At 46.1% G+C, this 21855-nt stretch overlaps 1 protein-coding gene across 4 annotated transcripts in view; it reads right to left on the reverse strand.

Annotated features, from left to right (window-relative positions):
* Positions 1–2384: 2384 nt before the first annotated feature.
* Positions 2385–21855, reverse strand: part of matk (megakaryocyte-associated tyrosine kinase) — a 95441-nt gene continuing 75970 nt past the window's right edge. For 3 of the 4 annotated variants that reach the window (XM_078198117.1, XM_078198120.1, XM_078198119.1), the window contains exons 9-13: positions 19595–19679; positions 16667–16740; positions 11917–12112; positions 9897–9983; positions 2391–3898 (exon numbers count right to left, since the gene is read on the reverse strand). In XM_078198117.1, coding sequence (XP_078054243.1) covers positions 3716–3898; positions 9897–9983; positions 11917–12112; positions 16667–16740; positions 19595–19679 — 625 coding nt within the window. In that variant the 3' untranslated portion in view covers positions 2391–3715. Of the gene's footprint in view, positions 3899–9896; positions 9984–11916; positions 12113–16666; positions 16741–19594; positions 19680–21855 lie in introns of all 4 variants that reach the window. The other variant, XM_078198118.1, reaches the window with a different exon arrangement.

Consider the following 21855-nt stretch of genomic DNA (forward strand, 5'->3'; position numbering starts at 1 on the left):
CCCCTGACTTTTTGGTGTTCCCCTGTCCGTTTCCTGGTTTTCCCTGTTTGTGTTCCCCGAATCCCAATATATTAAGTAAGCCCCATCCCCCTCACTTTTCTCCCGTGTCTCCTATGTTTCGGTGTTCCCTTGTCCCCGTGTGGTTGGGTTGTTGGCTGCCTCCTCCGTCTATGCTTCCCCTGGAATCCCCTGTATTCATCCTGGTGATGCTATCCTTGGTGTATGGGTTGGGATCCCCCTGTCCTGCCCTATTGTCCTTGTATTTCCTATCTTCTGTTCCTCTATTGGTCCCCAAATGTTCTACCCTGTCATCCCTGTATTCCCTGTCCTGGTTCCACCCATTGATCTCCCATGTCCATTTCAGGGAATAGTTTGGTGTACTGGGCTCTGGTTCTACCCCTCTGTATCCTCACCCCTCCTCCCGTGGTCCCTCCTTGGTGCCCCAGGTCTGTTTTTGCCAATGGTTCAGTATGGTGGGATAGTACCGTATTTACTGTGTCCCGTACATATTGGTGTTTCATGTTGTGAGGGTGGTGGCGGGGGGGGGGGGGGGGGGGGGGGGCAGTGCGGTGGGGGGTGGTGCAGAAGAGTGGGGAATAAAGAAAGAAATTAGGGTTGCTTATGAGGGGATGTTTAAATCCAATGTTGAGTGTTTTGGAGTTCATTTTGAGGGAAGAGAAAAGAAAGGATGGTTAGACATTTAGATTTTGTTAGACCGGATTCGGTTTGCTAGTTATGATGAGTTCCCCTTTTGATAAGGGTCTCTTATCCTCTTTAAAATAATCACCTTTCTTGGGGACGTTCCTTTTTTTTAACTGACGATGAGTCACCTTGCGTCCAGGGTTCTTTCCATTACTCACCCATTCAGGGAGTCTGGAAATGAGCAATTTTTAGGCAGCTCCTTTCGTTAGTTGTAATGAGTCAATCTGTGTCCAGGTTTCTCCCATTGTCCCTGATGGTCAAATACTTAAAGATTTGCATTTTCCCCAGACCTGCCTGTGGGTGCTACTCAGTCACTGTGTGGTTGGAGTATCATCCATGCAGAGTTACACTTTTATATTTTTGTTTTTAGGGGTTTATACTTCGCTGCATGGATTCCAAATAAACCTGATGGACTTTAACCTGGTGTTGTGAGATTTCTTACTCAACTTTTTTGATTGACCATGGCTGATTTATCCTCTTCCTAGAATTCTTCTTCCTCACTGGGATATATCTTTATTGTGATAAATGAACTGTTTTCATAAACGCCTGCCATTGCCGATCAAACGTCTTTTCTGCTGAATTTATTTGCCAGTTCACTCCAGCCCAACTCTGCCTCATTCCTTTGTAATTACCTTTATTTAAATTCAGCACAGTTTCTTATTCAAGTTTCTCACTCTCAAACTGAATGCTAAATTCTACCATATTATGGTCAGTGTTTCCTGGGATCTTTTACTCTGAGATTGTTTATGAAACTGTCTCATTACACATTACCAGATCCAAAATAGCCTGATCCCTGGTTGGATCCACAACCAAGGAAACTGTCCCAAATACACTCTCTGAATTCTTTCTCATCACCACCTTTGCCCATTTCATTTCCCAATCCACCCGAAGATTAAAGTCACCCACAATTAATGTACTTCTTTTTTTTCACATGATGTGGATGCCCTCATTATCTCGTGATGGGTTATCCATCCTACAGTATAGCTACTGTTTAGGGGCCTATAGACTATTCCCACCAAGTGTCTTATTCCCCTTGTTATTTCTTACCTCCATCCGTATGGAGTCTATATCTTCCGATCCAAGATCATTTCTTGCTATCGTACTTATTCCATCTCATACTAACAAACCTACCCCACCACCCTTTCCTTCCTGCTGTCCTTACGAAAAGTTACATACCCCTGACTATTTAATTCCCGGCTTTGACACCCTTGCAATCATGTCTCTGTAATGGCTATGAGAGCACAGCTGTCAACCTCAATTTGTGACGTTAATTCATTTATTTTGTGCTGAATACTACATGCAGTAAAGAGCCATTCATTATTTTTGCCCTTTTACCACTTTTCCCCTCTTTGACCCTATTTACTGCACTCAGGGTATCATTACCTAAACAGCTGCCTTGCAATGCTGGCATATCATTTCGCTTTGTAAGCCTACGCATTCCCTCTCCAGAACCATCCCACCCTCCCGCTTTTATTTAGGTTAAAGTTCTGTCTACTTCCCTCGTTATGGGGTTTGCAAGAACACTCTTCCCAGCACAGTTCAGATGTAGGCTGTCCCAACAGTATAGCCCCCACTTTCCCCAGTACTGATCCAGTGTCCCACAAACCGAAACTCATTTTACCCACACCAGTCTTTGAGCCTCATATTCATCTCTCTAATGTTATGCCAATTGGCACATGGCTCAGGTCATTTTTGATTTGATTTATTGTTGACACATGTATTAGCATACAGTTAAAAGTATTGTTTCTTGCGCACTATACAAAGCATACCATTCATATAGAAGGAAAGAAGAGGGTGCAGAATGTTGTGTTACAGTCATAGCTAGGATGTAGAGAAAGATCAACTTAATGCAAGGTAGGTCCATTCAAAAGTCTCTCAGCAGCAGGGAAGAAGCTGTTCTTGAGTCGGTTGGTAGGTGACCTCCGACTTTTGTATCTTTCTCTGGACTGAAGGAGGTGGAAGAGAGAATATCCGGGGTGTGCGGGGTCCTTAATTATGCTGGCTGTTTTTCTAAGGCAGCGGGAAGTGTAGGCAGAGTCAATGGATGGGAGGCTGGTTTGCATGATGAACTGGGCTACATTCACGACCTTTTGCAGTTTCTTGTGCCACTCAGCTAAAAGGACAATATGCTCCCTCTGGATTATGCCCTTATCAATTTACAACATCTTAATAGAAAAGGCTTTAATTTATTGCAAACACAATTACATCAGCATTTAATAAAATACTGAGAAGGCATGTTTACAGCAAGTGTCCACAGAGGTACAAATCTGCTCCCAAAGTACAATGCAGAGAAGAACCGTCATGCTTTCATACATCAACTTTCATGACCTCAGATTGTTCAAAGTACTTTACAGTCAATTTCAATAATGTTTAAGTGCAGTCCCCATTGTAAGATAAGAAATAGAAAGTACTGAATGAGAAAAGGCCATTCAATCCTGCAGGACCTTCGCACCTTAAAGCCCAAGTACAGTCCATCGTATCAGAGACTCTACTGCCTTAGTTTCAAGTCCAAAATGAAAACTATATATCAAAAGTTCCGAATCCCTTGTTTCTTGTGAGGATCAATGTGATATTGACTGTGACCGTCTGTGTGATATTGACTGTGAGAGGCAGAGTGATATTGACTGTGAGGGTCAGTGTGATGTGATTGTGATGTGTTGTTTTAATGCTGTTTGTAACATGTTCTGTGTTGATTCGGTGTAGTAACAGCAACTTCTCGTCTCATCCAGAAATATGTAGAATTCAGCTCCTTTGTGATATGAAGAGTGACTGGAGATGAATGGAATGTGTTGAACCTGGATGGGAAGCATCAGACTGTGAATAGTGGAATCCAGCAAGAAACAAGCGGTTTTCTTTTTATCCTTTGATATATAATTTGTGATTCTTCACTGAGTGCTGCTGTTAACCACAAGCATAAAATCCCAGAGATGATTCATCTCAAAATGTTATTTCAAGAGGAGGCACAGAGGCCACTTGAACCTGACCATGTGTATTTATTCAAACCATCTTTGTTTCATGCATATTCTGATTTCCGTCCTTCCTTATCCAGTTTGTCTTTGAGTTTTTTAAATGTGGGACGCTTCCCAGGATCGTATTCCCAGCAGGATTTCATCATGTTGTACACTGAGGCGGGACACTTCTCTGGACATTCCATCCGATATCCTTTCTCCACCTTGTCTGACAAGTCCGTCAGCGACTGCAAGGAAACAGGCAGAGAGGTAAGCATCGGCATTTCAGCAATAGCGCATATCTGGAAAACTAGGCTCGCAAAAGATGTTTTAAAGTCAGGATCGCCCCAAGGGTTCAGCACTGTCATGAGATAGATTTACCAATCAAAAGTTAATTGATAACTTAAGGATAATTGTGATGATAAAGGGCCATTAGACTCAACAATGAAATCCAGAATTCTTGGGCCAGGGACACCAAGATCAGTGGAAGGCTCTCTCAAACTCCGCCCGGCGGCACAGTAGCACAGCGGTTAGCACTGCTGCCTCACAGCGCCAGGGACCTGGGTTCAATTCCCGGCTTGGGTCACTGTCTGTGCCGAATCTGCACGGTCTCTCCATGCCTGCGTGGGTTTCCTCCGGGTGCCCCGGTTTCCTCCCACAAACCGAAAGACATGCTGGTTAGGTGTATCGGCCATGCTAAATTCTTCTTCAGTGTACCCGAACAGGCGCCGGAGTGTGGCGACGAGGGGATTTTCACAGTAACTTCATTGCAGTGTTAATGTAAGTCTACTTGTGACAATAATAAATAAACTTTAAAAACTCTAAAACAATTCCATCACAACTAAAGTATAAATGTGCAATAAGATGCCTGAAGAAATAGGCCTGTCAATTTTTATACATATTAGTAATAAAGCAAATCCGAATGTAATGAACTGTACTTAAATTAAACAGTTGATTTTTTTTTGAGTAGAATTACATAGAACATACAACAGAGAAACAGGCCATTCAACCTAACTACTCCATGACAGTCTTTATCCTTCATTCTAGCCTCCTTCCATCCTTTCCCATCTAGCTTTACCAGCTCATTCCCTCACATCCTTATCCAAGTTTGCCTTAAAGACATACAAAGAAGCAACATACTGCGTGCGGATGGAGTCTGAAACAAGAACAGACGGTGCTGTTAAAAAGCAGCAGTGTCCGTTTGGCTCATGTTCTGATGAAGGGCCGAATGGACTCGATTTTCTCTCTCTACAGATACTACCAGATCTGCTGTGTTTTTCCCGCATTCTTTGTTCCTCTTAAATACATCTGTATTCTTTCTCTCAACCACTCTCTCTGGTAATGAGTTCCACATTCTCGCCACTCTTTGGGCAAAGAAGTTTCTTCTGAATTCCCTATTGGATTTCTTGGTGACTATTTTATATTGATGGCACCTAAGTTTCGTTCTTCCCTACTGGTAGAAACATTCTCTCTCTCTGTGCCTGATCTATAAAAACCCTTCAGAATTTTAAAGACCTCTGTTAGGTCTTTCTCTTTTCACGAAAAAAAGATGCAACCTGTTCACCCTTTCCTGATTGGTATAACCTTGCATTTATCACTTGTTAATAAATCTTTTTTGCACACTCTCCAGTGTCCCTTCATCCTTTTCATAATATGCTGATCAGAATCGCACACAAAACTCCAAAGGGTGCTCGCAATAAAGTTTGGTGCAAGATTAGCATTTCTTCCCTACATTACAATTTTAGCTGTCTCGAACCGAAGCTCAATGATTTTTGATTTGATTTATTATTGTCACATGTATTGGGATACAACGAAAGGTGTTGTTTCTTGCGTACTCTCCAGATAAAGCACACCATTCGTGGAGAACATAGGGGAGAAGGAAAGAATCATAGAATTCCTACAGTGCGGAAGAAGACCATTCGGCCCATCGAGTCTGCACCGACCACAAACCCACCCAGGTCCTATTCCTGTAACCCCACATATTCACCCTGCTAATCCCCTGACACTAGGGTCAATTTAGCATGGCCAATCAACCTAACCTGCACATCTTTGAAGAGGGTGAGGAATGTAGTGTTACAGTCATAGCTAGGGTGTAGAGAAAAATCGGCTTAATATATGGTAGGTCCATTCAAAAGTGTGATGGCAGCAGGGAAGAAGCTGTTCTTGAGTCAGTTGGTACAGACTTCTGTATCTTTTTCCCCACAGAAGATGGTGGAAGAGAGAATGTCCGGGGTGCATGGAGTCCTTGATTATGCTGGCTGCTTTTCCGAGGCAGCAGGAAGTGTAGACAGAGTCAATGGATGGGAGGCTGGACTGGGCTATGTTCACGACCTTTTGTAGTTTCTTGCGGTCTTGGTCAAAGCAGGAGCCATTTCAAGCTGTGATACAACAAGAAAGGATGCTTTCTATGTTGCATCTGTAAAGGTTGTTGAGAGTCGTAGCTGACATGCCGAATTTCCTTAGCCTCCTAAGAAAGCATTTGTTCATGTCTTATTGACATGTGTCACTATTTTAATGATTTGGGTATTGGTAGTCCCGAGTCCATTTGTTCCACTACCCCAGTTAGATTCTTATTTTCAAAATAAAGTGACACCTTATTTTTCTTACTGAATATCTCACACCTATCCATTTTGAAATTTGTTTGTCAACCTCAAAATAAAACCGCTACCTGACTAGAAAATCTGCAATAGCCATCACCTTTTATATCACAGCAAGGATGTACTAATTAATTCTAATTCTCAATAAACGGCACAAACTACCACTCCAATGAATATTTCAACTGCAGCCTTTTCTCTGTAAGAACAGTCACCCGATATATCAGCCCAGTGCGCCATGTCATGAAGTGACAATGATAATAACTTGTTCGTTATCAGATACCTAAGTCGACTCCTCGAATTTAACAGAGGAAGGTTTTGTTTGAGGGAGGAGCCAGTCACAGTGTCACTGGACACGCATTAATGTACACCAGGACAGGAGGTGCCAATCAGAATGCCTTCAGTTTTAAAGATTCTTTGAACTAAATGCTTTGGTGCAGCAGTAAGTGTGGGGGGCGCAGCCTCCTGTAGAAGCTCAGCCCTTCCTGCGTGACCACATCTGCATAACATGTTAACCTCTAGTTATGACTCTGGAAGGAGCTGTTCCAATTTAGCAAGTAATTAAGTGTCACATGAGGATAAAGCGAGGGGGGGATAATGGAGGATTATGGGCAGGAAGTTTTATTTCCACGGCAACAGTGTTGCCAAGGGCGTCTCGAGACGAGGGCAGGCAGTGAGAGAGCCAGCGAGGATCGAGCACATTTGGCACTGGTTTTTAACCCTTTAACGGCTACTGGGGTCATCAGCAACGTTCACCATTCCGACACAGAATCTGTGCTCTGGGATGGGCGTGGCAGTGAGGGAGCTGGGTGTGAAATGTCTTTGACTGAGATGGAATTATAGGGAATTTCTGAAAAGGAAGACTGTGCAGGGTCACCAAGGGGAGATGGGAGAATGGCACTCGGTGAGTTGCTCATTCGATGAGCCAGTGCAGTCACGATGGGCCAAATGGCCTCCTTCTGCACTGTAACAATGCCGACAGGAGCTTCTGTCTGCCTGATTTTTTTCTTCTGGTTGAGGTGGAGAAGCAAACAGAGTGTAAATGATTAAAAATCCAGAATGAGAGAGAACTCGCTGGGATTGTGCACCAGGTCAACTAGCATCTGAAATAAAAACTGAGGTCGGAATATCAAATGGAGATCCTTCAGTAAAGGGGATGGGCTCAAAATTTGACCTCATTTCCATCATTCCAGTCCCATACAGACTCTTGGTACACAAGGAGTTGGAGAAAGGATGTAGTCTAGTTAGAAAAAAAGGCAAGTTACAGACCAGATCCCTCAAATCTCCGTAAAATCTAAAGTACAAGACAGATTGGGTTTATAAACAGCAGCATCAGAGTGAGTGTCCTCCAGATAGAATGGGCAGCCTAATGAACTGCCCCTCCCAAGCCCTGATTCTAATTTGACCCACCCAGGAGGAACGGGGCATGTTTGGGTCGAACACATGGTTTGAACTCCACTCCATCTTATGCTGTTTTGACATCAGTGCAGTATTAAAATGGGACTGGATGTAAAATGAAACAAGTCAATACAGGTGGGGAATAAATGCCGCTAGTACTCAGCAGGTCAGACAGCAACTGCAGAGAGAAAAACAGAGTTAATGTCAGAACTGCAGCTTTGTCTGTTTCTGTCACAAATTTGCAACACCACCACAGTGTTTTGCTTACTTTTCCATTCTATATCTCTGCCAATGAAGGAAAGCATTCCATATGTCTTCTTTACAACCTTGACTACTTGAACTGCTGCCTTTAGGGTACTTGAACGCCAAGACCTCTCACTTCATCTACCCATCTTAGTATACTCCCATTTATTGTGTATTCTCTATAACTGTTTGACCTCCCTAAATGCATTACCTCACACTTCTCGGTGTTCAAATCCATCTGCCACTTTACCGCCCACTCCAGCAACCTATCTATATTTTTTTGGAGATTATAACTATCCACTACTCGGCCAATCTTTGTGCCATCTGCAAATTTCCCAATCGTGACCCCACACGTTCACATCCTAATCGTTAATATATAACACAAACAGTAAGGGTCCCAACACCAGACCATGTGGAAAACAACTTAAAACAACTTTCCATTCGCCAGGGCACCCATTGATCTTTAACCCTTTGTTTCCTGTTTTTAAGCCAAATTTTTATCCAGTTTGCCACATTACCCTACATCCCATGGGCATGTGGGACCTTGTCAAACACTTTGATAAAATCCATATACACAACATCTACTGCACTACCTTCATCAATCCTTCTTGTCACTTCCTCAAAGAATTCAATCAAATTTGTGAGGCAAGACCTTTCTTTAACAGGTCCGTGCTGACCAACCCTGACAAGTCCATGTCTTTCTACGTGACAGTTAATCCTATCTTTCAGGATTGATTCCCCTAATTTGCCCACCGTCGATGTAAGGCTAACCGGCCGATAATCGTTTGGCATTTCTTCGATCCCCTTTTAAAACAATGGAACTACGTTAGCATTTACAATGCCACGCCAGCCATTGTTTATACTTTTATAAATAAGTACGATTTATACACTTGATATGCTTTGAATGAGTCCTGGAAAGTCGGGAAACCTCCTATTTCCGAAACACTGGGCCCCTTTGCACCATTCACTCACCAGCTCATAACTCCGACCCGGAAGGTTGCTATGGGGAACAGTTGCTATGGCCCGCCGGCAGCACGTGGCTCACCCGAGCTAATGTCCAGAAACTGGAATGCTGTTTTTGAAAGCCGGATGATGAGGCTGCAATTTGCCGGTGAGAATGCTGTCAGGTCCCGCAGACTAAACTCCCAATGATTATAAAGGAATCTTTCTAACCCGTGGCCTGAAACCTTTTTGCTCAGCCAGCGACCGGGAACAGTCGCTGTGGAGCAATGGCGGAGGTCGGAATGCCCCCGGATGAACGTCTAAACTCTCGGGAAAGGAGGTCGCAATTTGCCGGTAAAAATGGTCCCACTGCCGGATGCAATCCCCCCTTTTAACATTGTTCCCGTGGGGAAATCAGATCTGGCTGACGACTAGGGGCGGCACGGTGGCACAGTGGTCAAAACTGCTGCCTCACAGCGCCAGAGACCCAGGTTCGATTCCCAGCTCAGGTCACTGTCTGTGCCAAGTCGGCACATTCTCCCTGTGTCTGCGTGGGTTTCCTCCGGGTGCTCCAGTTTCCTCCCACAGCCCGAAAGACGTGCTGGTTAGGTGCATTGGCCGTGCTAAATTCTCCCTCAGTGTACCCGAACAGGCGCCGGAGTGTGGCGACTAGGGGGTTTTCACAGTAACTTCATTGCAGTGTTAATGTAAACCTACTTGTGACACTAATAAATAAACTTTACGTTTCGACTTGCGATGCGGCTTCCAGGAACCAATTGTGCCGCAAGTCCGAGCGAGGATTGCCTGTACTTGATTCACGATTAGACTTTGCACTGATTTGGTTTGCGAATTAATAGAAACTCTGTTTGGTCCCAAGAATGTAACAAATAATTGTCGGCAGGAAGTCGGGAGGGGCTGGGATTGAACAGTGGAAGACAATAAGCCTGAGGTCTGTCGTATCCCAGGCAGCCTGCAGGCCGAGGACTCGATTATAGTTTCAATGAGAATCATGTCCCGTGCGGCAATAAACAAAATCTGAAGAGTGATTGACAGTTCGAAACGCACTCACCAATTTCGGATAGGGAGCTCGGCCGTAAGAAAACAGCTCCCACATCAGAATTCCGTAACTCCAAACATCCGATTTGGTGGAGAATTTCTGTTAGAAGGAATAAGGAAACTTGTTATAGACACTCCCGCCTGGGTAATTACATGTGTAATAAGCTTAACACATTGGGAGAAAACAGACCAGTGGGCCCTTCACTCTCTCTCTCTTCCTCAATGGGGTGGCGACAGGCTGCCACTTTAGTAATAAGACCTACAGGGTTTTAAGTGGCCAATTCAATCAGAGGGTGAGATAGAGTTACCAAAGTCCCCGGTAGCTGTCACACCAATGGCTCTGTGTCAGCCCAAACCAAACCCGTCCACACACAATAGTTCAATGGAATAGAAGAGGCACAGGGGAAGAGTTAGAATATCTCGCGTCTGACTGTAATTTAGAGGAAATCCTAGATTAAGTCAGTTGAAAAGGTTTGAAGAGATTGAGGTGTAATGATGGTGAATTTAAGTGCCAGTATTGTGCACCCCTCCCCCCCAAGTTGCTGAGTAAGCAGGAGACTCTCAGTGACTATTTCCAATGCTCTTACAGTCACTAAACAAGTTTCTCCAGCTCGAACTAAGGTGCAACTCGGTCATTCTCTGAAGCTGGAATGACAATTGGCTCTGGTTCTGGTTCTCTCCTGAAGGCACTGAAATGTGCTGGGGTGGGTAGACTTACCTGAGCACTGGCTACCTGTTTGCATCTTGCCCAGCTGGGTTGGAAAGTGCCTCTATGTTTGTGTGTGTGCATGTGTATCCATGTGCATGTGCTGTATGTTTGTGCGCACGTGTTGTATGTATGTTTTATGTGTTTGTATGTTGTGTGTGTGTATGTGTTGTATGTGTGTGTATGTGTTGTGTGTGTGTGTATGTGTTGTATGTCTGTGTATGTGTTGTATGTGTGTGTATGTTGTGTGTGTATGTGTTGTATGTGTGTGTATGTTGTGTGTGTGTGTATGTGTTTTGTGTGTATGTGTTTTGTGTGTGTGTGTATGTTGTGTATGTTGTGTGTGTGTGTATGTGTTGTGTATGTGTATGTGGTGTGTGTGTGTGTGTGTGTGTATGTTGTGTGTGTGTGTGTGTGTGTGTGTGTGTAACAGCTATGAGGTGGCACAAGTTCAAATAAAGCTGTAATGCTTCTCAACGGCCCAATATTCTGCTAACACTCACCTTCCGGGTATAGAGTGGTGAGTGGGGTGAGGTACCAGAGAGGGGTCCATGTCAAGGAATGGTGCTCCCCCCAGCCCCCCAGAGGAGGTTGGACAGATTTTATTTTTCATGAGATGTGGACATCACTCATTTGTTCCCGTCCCTAATTGCCCCTGAACTGTGTAAGGATAGCTGTCCTTCCTCAGTGTCTTGTCTCAGTGTCTTATTGAGCTGTTTTAAGATGTCTGCCTCCAGAAGCAGCCTCACGGCACAGTCACATGACTAGAGAAAGCCAGATGTGACAATCAACCCGGTGACACCTCAAAACCCAAATATCCCCCATTTCATTTCAAATAAAATATACAGACAAACCCCATTACTGTGTATCCAGAGACATATGTAAGCCAGATAGACTTTTCCAACATTTGATGGTAGCTTCCTGGTCACCTTTACTGAGACTAACTTTCAATTCCAGTTTTATTCATTCATTAAATTCACATTCCACCACCAGCCAGGGTAGCATTTGGACCCTTGGGCAGAATTTTCCAACCGCGCCCACCCCAAAACTGGAAAATCCAGCCTGAGGTCAACGGACATTTGCATGGTTTCCCCCCCCACCCCCCCACCCCCCCGATTCCCGTGGGGGAGTAGGACAGGAAAATTGCACTCCTTATCTCCAGAGCATCAGTCTGGGCCTCTGGAATACTAGTTCACTACATCACTGTTTACATGAGGGAGATGTTCCTTTGCTGGCGAGGTGACAGCTAACTATCAGTCCTGTTATGGGGGCGTGTAATGGGTAGTTTGGATGAATCTCACTGTTCAATCTACACTCCCGCTCTTACGTGGTGTTTCAGTGCCTCAGGTGCTGTCCACTTCACTGGCAGTTTAGCCTGATCCCGAGCGCTGGACACCCCTTTAGCCAGACCAAAGTCGCTCACTTTGGCGATGCAGTCGTCTGCGATCAGAATGTTCCGGGCTGCCAAGTCACGATGAACAAGCTTCTTCGATTCCAGGTACTCCATTCCCTCACAGATGTCGCTGCAGTAACAAAGAGCAGGAGGAGAGAAGGGAAATGTGAGCCACTGCGAGAGGGGCAAAGACTAGTATCTGACATTCCCCTCATGGTGCTGTCGATGGAAAGCATTCCTGGTGGAGTTTAGCAGTGGTAGAGACAGCGGGCTGGTTGTCTTTCTAGTGCCTGCTGTACTGGCTGACTTCAGCCAGGACTGCGTTAGGGGGTGCTACAATTGGCCTCAGAATCCCTAGTTTAAGGAAGGAGACTGGGAGATGGAAATGGGATGGGAGTGAGTCAGCCAATTCTCCCGTTCTTAGACTGCTATTTGTGGGAATGTCTATGAAGGCTGAGCTGTGGGAGGCAGAATGAGGCTGTGATCCCCCCCATGGTTAACCAGCTCACTGTCCAGATTCCCACAAATGGACCCTCTGTGAGCTATGGAATGTGGAGCTGCAGCCCCATCTTCACCCATTCTCCACTGAGGTTCACAACCTTCTTAGGGGCGGGTGCAGGGGGGGGGTGGGGGGGCGGCGGCGTGGAGGCAATGCAGGAAATGACATTTATCACTGTGGGCTGGCCAACCTTCGATCTCTGTGGGATGACTCTTGACCTCTGTGGGCTGACTTTGACCTTTGTGAGCTGAGCCTGACCTCTGTGGGCTGGCTGGAGGATTTACCAATCCTCTGCTTTGGAGTTTCCAAGACTTACAGATTAAAATGCCGGACACTGCTTACAGTTGCAGTATTGAAGAAATGCAGTGCTTTTATTCACATTTTCTGGCCACTTTCCTTCATTAGTTATAAAGGTATTGCAGATATCTGCTGCTGGGGCGGTTAGAGATGGGAGGTCATGTGACAAAGCCTCCCAGGAATATGTCCAGCTGAGCTGACCTTTGCCCTGACTATCCCCTGACCTCTGCCTTGGGATAACCCTCAGGCCTTTAATAACAGGCCCACACTGCAGGCCTTTATTCTGAGCTGTCCTCCCAGGTCAATGGGTCAGAAATAAAAGTCAAAGCTGGGACATTGAGCTGTGAAATGAAATATTAGAGATGCAGAAGGTGCTGGAAATATCCAGCAAATCAGGGTAGCATATCTGTAAAGAAAGGAAACATTTTTATACCTAGGGCCCTTACGGATCTGGCTGTCCTACCTGTTCAGCTTTGGGCCTGGGACAAGCCTCACAAACTGTAAACTCAACATGGGTCTGGGGAAGGATGGGGAGTAAATACACTTACAAATAAAGGTTGGTGAGCATTATGGCGTCTCCTTAAGTTGGATCTCTTCAAATACCAAGTCCTGATTGACAAAGTGGATTGCGACAAAGCAATCATTAATCAGACATTAGTGGTAATTAGCTGGAACAAGCACTGGGCAGAGTAAACCGAGTAACATCTGGCATTGGTGTGACGTGTAGATTGGAGTCCATTCACCCTCACTATTTAGACAAGTTTAGGTGTCGCTAAATGCTGGTTGATGAGTTAAAGGATCCTGTAAACATGTGGCTACCTGAATTTGAACATCCCAGAGGTGGAGGACAGTACAATAGTTCCTTGTGTGAACACAGTACAGCTTTGCACTCCCAGTCACAGACCATCCACAGGAGGTTCCCTGTAGGCCCAGGACATCTGTTCCTCAGAGGGTTTGAACCAGAAACTACCCCACAAGATGCGCCAAAGGACCCACTCACTCCCAGCATCCTGAAATCTGCATGCAAGGACAGCATGAGAATTATCAAAGAAAATAGAAGCAGGAGTAGGCCATTCGGCCCTTCGAGCCTGCTCCGCCATTCATTTTGATCATGGCTGATCATCAAATTCAATATCCTGATCCCCCTTCCCCCCCATATCCCTTGATCCCTTTAGCCTAAGAACTAGACTTAATTTCTTCTTAAAATAACACAATGTTTTGCCCTCAACTACTTTCTGTGGTAGTGAATTCCACACATTCACCACCCTCTGGGTGAAGAAATTTCTCCTCACCTCAGTCCTAAAAGGTTTACCCCTTATCCTCAAACTATGACCCTTAGTTCTGGACTCCCCCACCATCAGGAACATTCTTTCTGAATCTACCCTGTCAAACCCTGTCAGAATTTTATAAGTTTCTATGAGATTCCCTCTCACTCTTCTAAACTCCAGTGAATACAATCCTAACCGACTTAGTCAGAATGTTTAAACTTCCAATCGGCAGTTACCCTGCACCGAGAACCACTAAATATTCTGATTTAAATCAGAGATTTTGAATGCTTTTGACTCTTCTGGCAAAATTGTTATCCAGGAAAAGTTTAGATTAAAACCATTCCTAACTCCTGGGTAACTCCAGTACTGACCTCCACACTGCTGAACCCTCCACTGCAAATCCCTGACACCCCTCCCAAGTTCCCCAACTACCCAAGACCCCATATCCATTACACCCAGCCCCAACACCCCAACTAACGTCCTAATCCCCTGACTACACTCCTCATCCTAGCAACTAGCAACTCCCACAGCCAACTGTCTCCAACCCATTCTACAGCCCCAACCTATCCTACCTCCTCCCCCATGCCCTCTCCCCAGCCCCCCAGAACCACCGTTGTATCCATTTACTGACACACTCACTTTCTCCCTCACTTCTCAAAGTAACTGGGACATTTAAGCTTACCAGGTCAATGGAAGCTAGCGCTGTAAAAGGGGAGCCTGGCTTTCTTTCCCCTTGCCCTGCTCTGAAGGCCTTGACAATCATAGAATCTCTGCAATGTAGATGGAGGCCATTTGGCCCATCAAGTCTGCACTGACTCTCCGACAGAGCATCTTACCCAGGCCTACCCACCCCTCCTATCCTCATAACTCCACGTATTTACCTCGCTAATCCCCCTAACCTACACATCTTGGGACACTAAGGGGCAATTTAGCATGGTTAATCCACCACACATCTTTGGACTGTGGGAGGAAACTGGAGCACCCGGTGGAAACCCACGCTGACACGGGGAGAACATGCAAACTCCACACAGACAGTGACCCAAGCCGGAATTGAACCTGGGTCCCTGGAGCTGTGAGGCAGCAGTGCTAACCACTGTGCCGCCAGTAAGAGATTGATGCAAATTTTAAAAGTAGAGCAATCTCACCTTCCAAAGATCAGGGGAGGAGACCCGACTACAATATCAATATTGATCCTGAAGATTATGGGTTGGATTCTCCCACCTCACCCGCGGCTGGGATTCTCCAGTCCCGCTGCTGTGAATGGAGATTTGGCTGAACGCCAAATTTTCCATTCTCGCTGGCAGCGGTGGCAGGGCGTGAATGACTGGAGAATTCTGGCCAGTATCTCTCTCTCTCTCTGGGCAAGGGCCTTATCTCCACATGATGGTGGCCTACACTGGCATTGTTCAAATCAGGACCTCACCTATGTCCGATCACTCTTGTTGGCTCTACAGCCGGCTAGTGAGAACTCTGTTGCCTCTGCAACCTCTTAAGCCCTTTGTTTTACAGATGAGATGTTAAACTGAGGCCATATCTACCTTCTCGGGTGGAGCTAAGTACCTCACATGGCACCATTTTAAAGAGGAAGGGAGTTCTTGCTAACGTTCAGATTAATATTTATCCTTCAGTCAACATCACTAAAAACAGATTACCTGGTCATGATAACACAGCAGTTTGTGCACTTACACTTTCAAAGCGTCACTGGCCGTCAAGTGCTTTGGGATATTCTGTGGCTGTGAAAGGTGCTATATAAATGTAAGTCTTTCTTTTTAGGAGACCTCAGTGAACCCTTTCCATGACTATATATCATTGCTGTTACAATGGGCTCTGATCTGTGCGCACTCCAGCTGTGTTCCACGCCTGGTAGGAACAGTGGGGACTGGGGCATTTTATCATCACTTTTATCACATTTGGTTTTGTTGTTTTAAGTTACATTTGAGATTCTGTTTACTTTGATGCAGCAACGGGCGGCACGGTGGCACAGTGGTTAGCACTGGTGCCTCACAGCGCCAGGGACCTGGGTTCGATTCCGGGCTTGGGTCACTGTCAGTGTGGAGTCTGCATATTCTCCCCGTGCCTGTGTGGGTTTCCCCTGAGTGCTCCGGTTTCCTCCCAGAAAGATGTGCTGGTTAGGTGCATTGTCCATGCTAAATTCTCCCTCAGTGTACAGGCGCCAGAGTGCGGCGACTAGGGGATTCTCACAGTAACTTCATTGTGGTGTTAATGTAAGCCTACTTGTGACACAACGTTTATTAATAAATAAACTTTTTTAAAAACTTATCCCTTTCAGAAGCTGCATTTTAGTTTATCCCACATTATTTAGTTCAGGAAAAGCACACTCCAGCTGTAACCCAACTAATGTCCTGCATAAATTCTGTGCATCTGAATTGAAAGGAGTTTTATCGTCTTCCCCAATGTCTTGCTGCCTCACAGTCTGCCAGACTCTGACCAATACCACACAGAGCAGGACCAAGACTTGGCTCTATCCCTGCTCCCCGGGGCGCAGACGAGGAAACCATGGGTGCTGAGTACTGACAGCTGTACCTGGGCAGGAGCCAGTGCCCCCTTCAGTGGGGCGGGGGGGGGAGAACTGAGGAGCAGAAAAGGAGTCGGGACTCACAGGCCAAATTGGATCAGCTGCTTCAGTGTGACGACTGTCCTTCCTCGCGTTCTCAAATAGTTGACGAGGTTACCCTGGAAAGCAGAACGTTTGCAGAAGGTGAAACTTTCTAACCGGACTTCTATCTCATTCCAGAACCTTGCTGGACACAAACTTGCTGCCTCATTTCCTTCGGGCGGCACAGTGGTTAGCACTGCTGCCTCAAAGGGTTTGATTCCCAGCTTGGGTCACTGTCTGTGTGGAGTTTGCACATTCTCCCCGTGTCTGCGTGGGTTTCCTCCGGGTGCTCCGGTTTCCTCCCACAGTCCAAAGATGTGCGGGTTAGCTGGATTGGCCATGCTAAATTGCCCCTTAGTGTCAGGGGGATTAGGTAGGGTAAATGCATGGGGTTATGGGGATAGGGCATGGGTGGGATTGTGGTCAGTGCAGATTCGATGGGCCAAATGGACTCCTTCTGCACTGTAGGATTCCATGATTTTTATGTTACAATACTTCAGTGGCTCGGAAGCACTTTTGGACATGTCAAAAGTGATGAAAATGTAAGTTTTTTTCTTTGCTGGGAAATCCAAGAGGCTTTTTTTCCCCGGTTCTGGATAACACTGCAGTTTTGGGGAGAGGTTTGTGGGGAGCTCCTTGTAATGTTGTCGTTAGGCTGTAGAGTGCGGAACTCACATCAGAAGTGGAGCCGTTAGTGTGAGAGGGAGCTCCCGTTCAATACGGGTGCTTTAATTGGCCAATGCTTGACGCTAATGACACCTGGACCAGGATTTATCAGCCCCTCCCACCCAACCAGATATTCCAGTCCAGCCGAAGAAAACGGCAATTTAAGTGGCCCACTACATCCACCAGGGGGCGACACATTGTGACCGTGATGTAAAATCTTGGGGGAGAGTTTTCCTGTCCCGCCCACCACGGGAATTGTAGTGGGCGAGGGGCAGACCAGGCAAAGGTCTGTTGATCTTGGGCAGGGTTTTCCAGTTTTGGGGTGAAAATCCCGCCCCAGGTGTACTGAGCACACGCCATCCATTCAAAGGGGGAATTCTAGAAAGGATTCAGATAGGGTGCCATTGGATTGAAAAATAACAAATATAACTCGTTTGTTCAAAACAGGAGGGAGAATGAAAGCAGGAATCTACAGGCCAGTTAGTTTAATATCTGACATCAGGAAAATGTTTGAAGCTATTATTAAAGATATTTTAGCAGGGCATTTAGAAAAATTCACAAACGTCAGGCAGAGTCAACATGGTTTTGTGAAAGGGAAATCCTGTTTAACCAATTTATTGGAGCTCTTTAAGGGAGTAACATGTGGATAAAGGGGAATCAGTGGATGTATGGTACTTAGATTTCCAGAAGGCCTTTGATAGAGTGCCTCATCAACGATTATGGCAGAAAGTAAAAGATCATCGTGTTGGGGTTAATATTTTGGCATAAATAGGAAGATTGGCTAGTTAACGGGAAACCCACCCTCCCGCCCCCACCAGGGTGATCACCCACTCGGTCCCAATTGGTCCCTCAAGCCAGGTGACCCTCTTCCCCTGTGTTGTCCTTAAAGGAACAATCACCTCAGATGGTGTGTCACTCTGAGTGTGACTGTATTTCAAAAGTATTTCCTTTTCTGTGAAGTACTTGGGGATGTCCTGAGATCACGAAAGGCACCAAATAAATAGACACATTCATTACCGAGGCTCCATCTGCCTGCTCGGGTGGATGTAAAAGATCATCGAATCCCTACAGTGCAGAAGGAGGCCATTCGGCCCATCGAGCCTGCACCGACCACAATCCCACCCAGGCCCTATTCCCGTAACCCCACATATTTACCCTGCTAAACCCCCTGACACTGGGGGTAATTTAGCACGGCCAATCAACCTAACCCGCACATTTTTAGACTGTGGGAGGAAACTGAAGCACCCGGAGGAAACCCACGCAGACATGGGGAGAATGTGCAAATTCCAGACAGACAGTGACCCAAGGCCGAAATTGAACCCATGTCCCTGGCGCTGAGAGGCAGCAGTGCTAGCCACTGTGCCACCGTGCCCCCCCCACCCCCCCCGGCAATATTTCGAAGTAGGGTGAGGGAGTAATCCCCAATGTCCTGTGAAATATGCATCCCTCAATCAGCATCACAAAAACTTATTCATCCGGTCATTATCCCACTGCTGTTTTTGGGAGGGTTTTTTGTTAACACACGTTTTATTGCTACGTTTCCAACATTACAACACTGAGAGGTTACTTCATTGATCGTAAAGCATTTTGTGTCATCTGGTGGTGGTAAAAGCCGCTACATAAATGCAAATCTTTAATGGCCAAGGCCAGTATTTATTACCCATCCCTAATTATCCTTGACCTGAGTGGCTTGTGAGGCCATTTCAGAGCCAACCACATCACTGCGGCTCTGGAGTCTCATGTAGGCCAGACCTGGTCAAGACGGCAGATTTCTTTCCCTAAAGAATCAGATGGGTTGTTACAACAATGGTTTCATGGTCACCATTATACGTTGAATGCCAGATTTTTATTGAGTTCAAATTTCACCGTCTGCCCTGGATTCGAACCCAGGTTCCCGGATCTTTACTCTGGGTCTCTGGATTACTAGTCCAGTGACAATACCACTACTCCACTGACCCCCCCCCCCCCCCCCAACAGAAAACAGAACAAGTAGGGTGAAAGCTTTTAGATTTATTTTTAATTCTTCCCCAGAAATAGTCCTTTATTTTTTGTTTATTTGGGGTGACCATCAATTCCTTTCTGATGTTTTGGTGGAGATGTTCCTGTGCTGGGTCACAGTGGGTGACGGTGGCAGAGTACAGTGCCACAGTGAATTGAACTCAGGGCCCAGTGTACAAATCACAAGACAAATGGCTGACGGGGACTTTGAGGCAGGCGACAAGAGCGAGCGAGAGAATGAATGGTTTACAATAAATAGGGTCATACCTTGGCCATGAACTCAGTCACAATGTACAATCCATTATCTACCACAACACCCAACAATCTCACTAGGTTCCTGTGCTGTAGGTTCCTGTGTTTAAAAAAAGAAATGAACTAAGACAGTGAAATCCATCAGTGTGGAGTCAGTCCACTTTCTGGCAATTCCATTTTTTTTTAACACACCCAGTTTACCCTCCTCCTTCTTTTTCTTAACCCCCTCAGTTGGCCCTCACTGGGGTTTGGCTGCATGGGCGCCAGGCTCTCTCCAGCGCCTCACCCAGATAGATAGCCATCCTTCCTCTGCCTGAGCTGGAACAGAGTTAGCAGGAGGTTTGATCTTGAAATGAAAACGAAATACTGCGGATGCTGGAGATGTGAATTAAAAGCAGAAAGTGCTGGGGGCACAACTGAGAAGTGGGTATCACACACATGCACACGCATGTGCACACGCACACAAGCAAGCCATGTACATACACATGTACATGCACACACACATGCATGCTTATGCACACACACACACACAAGCAATCCATGTACACGCACATGTACACATGCACACACACATACATGCTTATGCACACACACACGCCAGCCATGTACATACACATGTACATGCACACATGCACACACACATGCTTATGCGCACACACACACACAAGCCAGCCATGTACATACACATGTACACACACATACATGCTTAACGCACACACACAAGCAATCCATATACACGCACATGTACATGCACACATGTACATACACATACATGCTTATGCACACACACACACACAAGCCAGCCATGTACATGCACAGTGCACCCAGTGCAACATTAAACCGTGTCGACCAGGAAGGTTCCGGATTCAATCTCTAGTCTGTGCTGTTAACTGGTCTTAGCCCGGAAACTACAATTGGTTTGTGTGTAAGAGAAGGGCAGAAAGTGAGTCAAGGGCCAGCGTCCAGCGATGGAAGTAGCAGCGAATGTTCACGTGTTGGCCATCGTTGTGCGTCAGCGCCCAGAGGAAACCCCAACGCGACACACATGGGGTAATTAGACAGGAATTTCAGAATTCCAGAAGGTAGCGAAGCGACTTGCTGCCTCCCGGAACCCTTCTGATCCCCACGATATTCACCCGGCCATCGGAGACTTGGGCGGGAAACCTTGAACTTGCTCAGAAATTTCCACCATTCTGCCTAGAACTGTAAATAACAGGTGTGGAGTAATTTGCTGTATACTTCACAACAAGGAGGCCCTTTCTCTTGTACAAAACATATTTAAAAGCATTCTTTACTGATTCTTCCAGGACTGCAGGCATCAGGTGAAACATTCCTGTCCTTCGTTACCTGAAAACAGGCTTTAAAAATGCTATTTATCCAATTAAAACCCAACGGGTTAGCTTCAAGATCAGAGCCTCATGAGGATGTGGAGGCTGGTTTTGAAAGGCTCGGACATTGGGGGGGGGGGGGGGGGGGGGGGGAAGCAGGGAGGGGGCAGATTCCGGGGCAGATATAAACCCACAAGGGTGCCAACCCTATTTGGCAAGGTCAGGAATCCCAGAACTCTGCGACCGAGCATGTTTCACACCAACCATGTGTCCTCAATGGGATGTACTGTATATTATTAGGAAAATACTGTACAATATGGGACTATTCTCCTCAGAGAGAAGAAGGCTACGAGAGAGGAGTTCAAATCACGGTGGGATTGGATAGAACAGATAGGGAGAAACTATATTTACTTGTAAAAGGATTGGGAATGGAACGGCACAGATTTGAAGTGGTTTGCAAAAGAAGCAGATGTGATGTGAGAAAAAGCATTGAGATTGGGCTGGTGTAAGGTCAGGGTTGAACTCGGTTATGGTTCTCCCAGAGTTCTCCCTGCGAACACTCACCATCTCCACCCAGATAGAGTGGCCTCTCGGACAGGATACCGGAGATGTGCTAGCTTCCAGAAAGCTGAAGCAAGTCAGGTCTGACTTTCTGGTCAGCCTGCTACAGTACCAAGGTGGGCACTGGGCAGGATTTTCAGGCCTCGCTTGTCCCGAAACCCCATGCCTGAGGTCAACGGACCTTCCCATGCTCCACCCCTCGCCCGCTCCGATTCCCATGGCGGGCGGGTCGGTAAAAGTCTGGCCAGTGCATTCGCCCAGGTTCTGGTGGGAAGCCCAGGGAAACCTCACTGAGCAATAAAGCAAAATACTGCAGACACTGGAGATCGGAAATAAAGGCAGTAAGTGCTGGAATATTTCAACAGGTCTGAGAGCATCCGTGGCGAG

This window comes from Mustelus asterias, chromosome 26 (assembly GCF_964213995.1).
Source record: "Mustelus asterias chromosome 26, sMusAst1.hap1.1, whole genome shotgun sequence".
Classification (NCBI taxonomy): domain Eukaryota; kingdom Metazoa; phylum Chordata; class Chondrichthyes; order Carcharhiniformes; family Triakidae; genus Mustelus; species Mustelus asterias.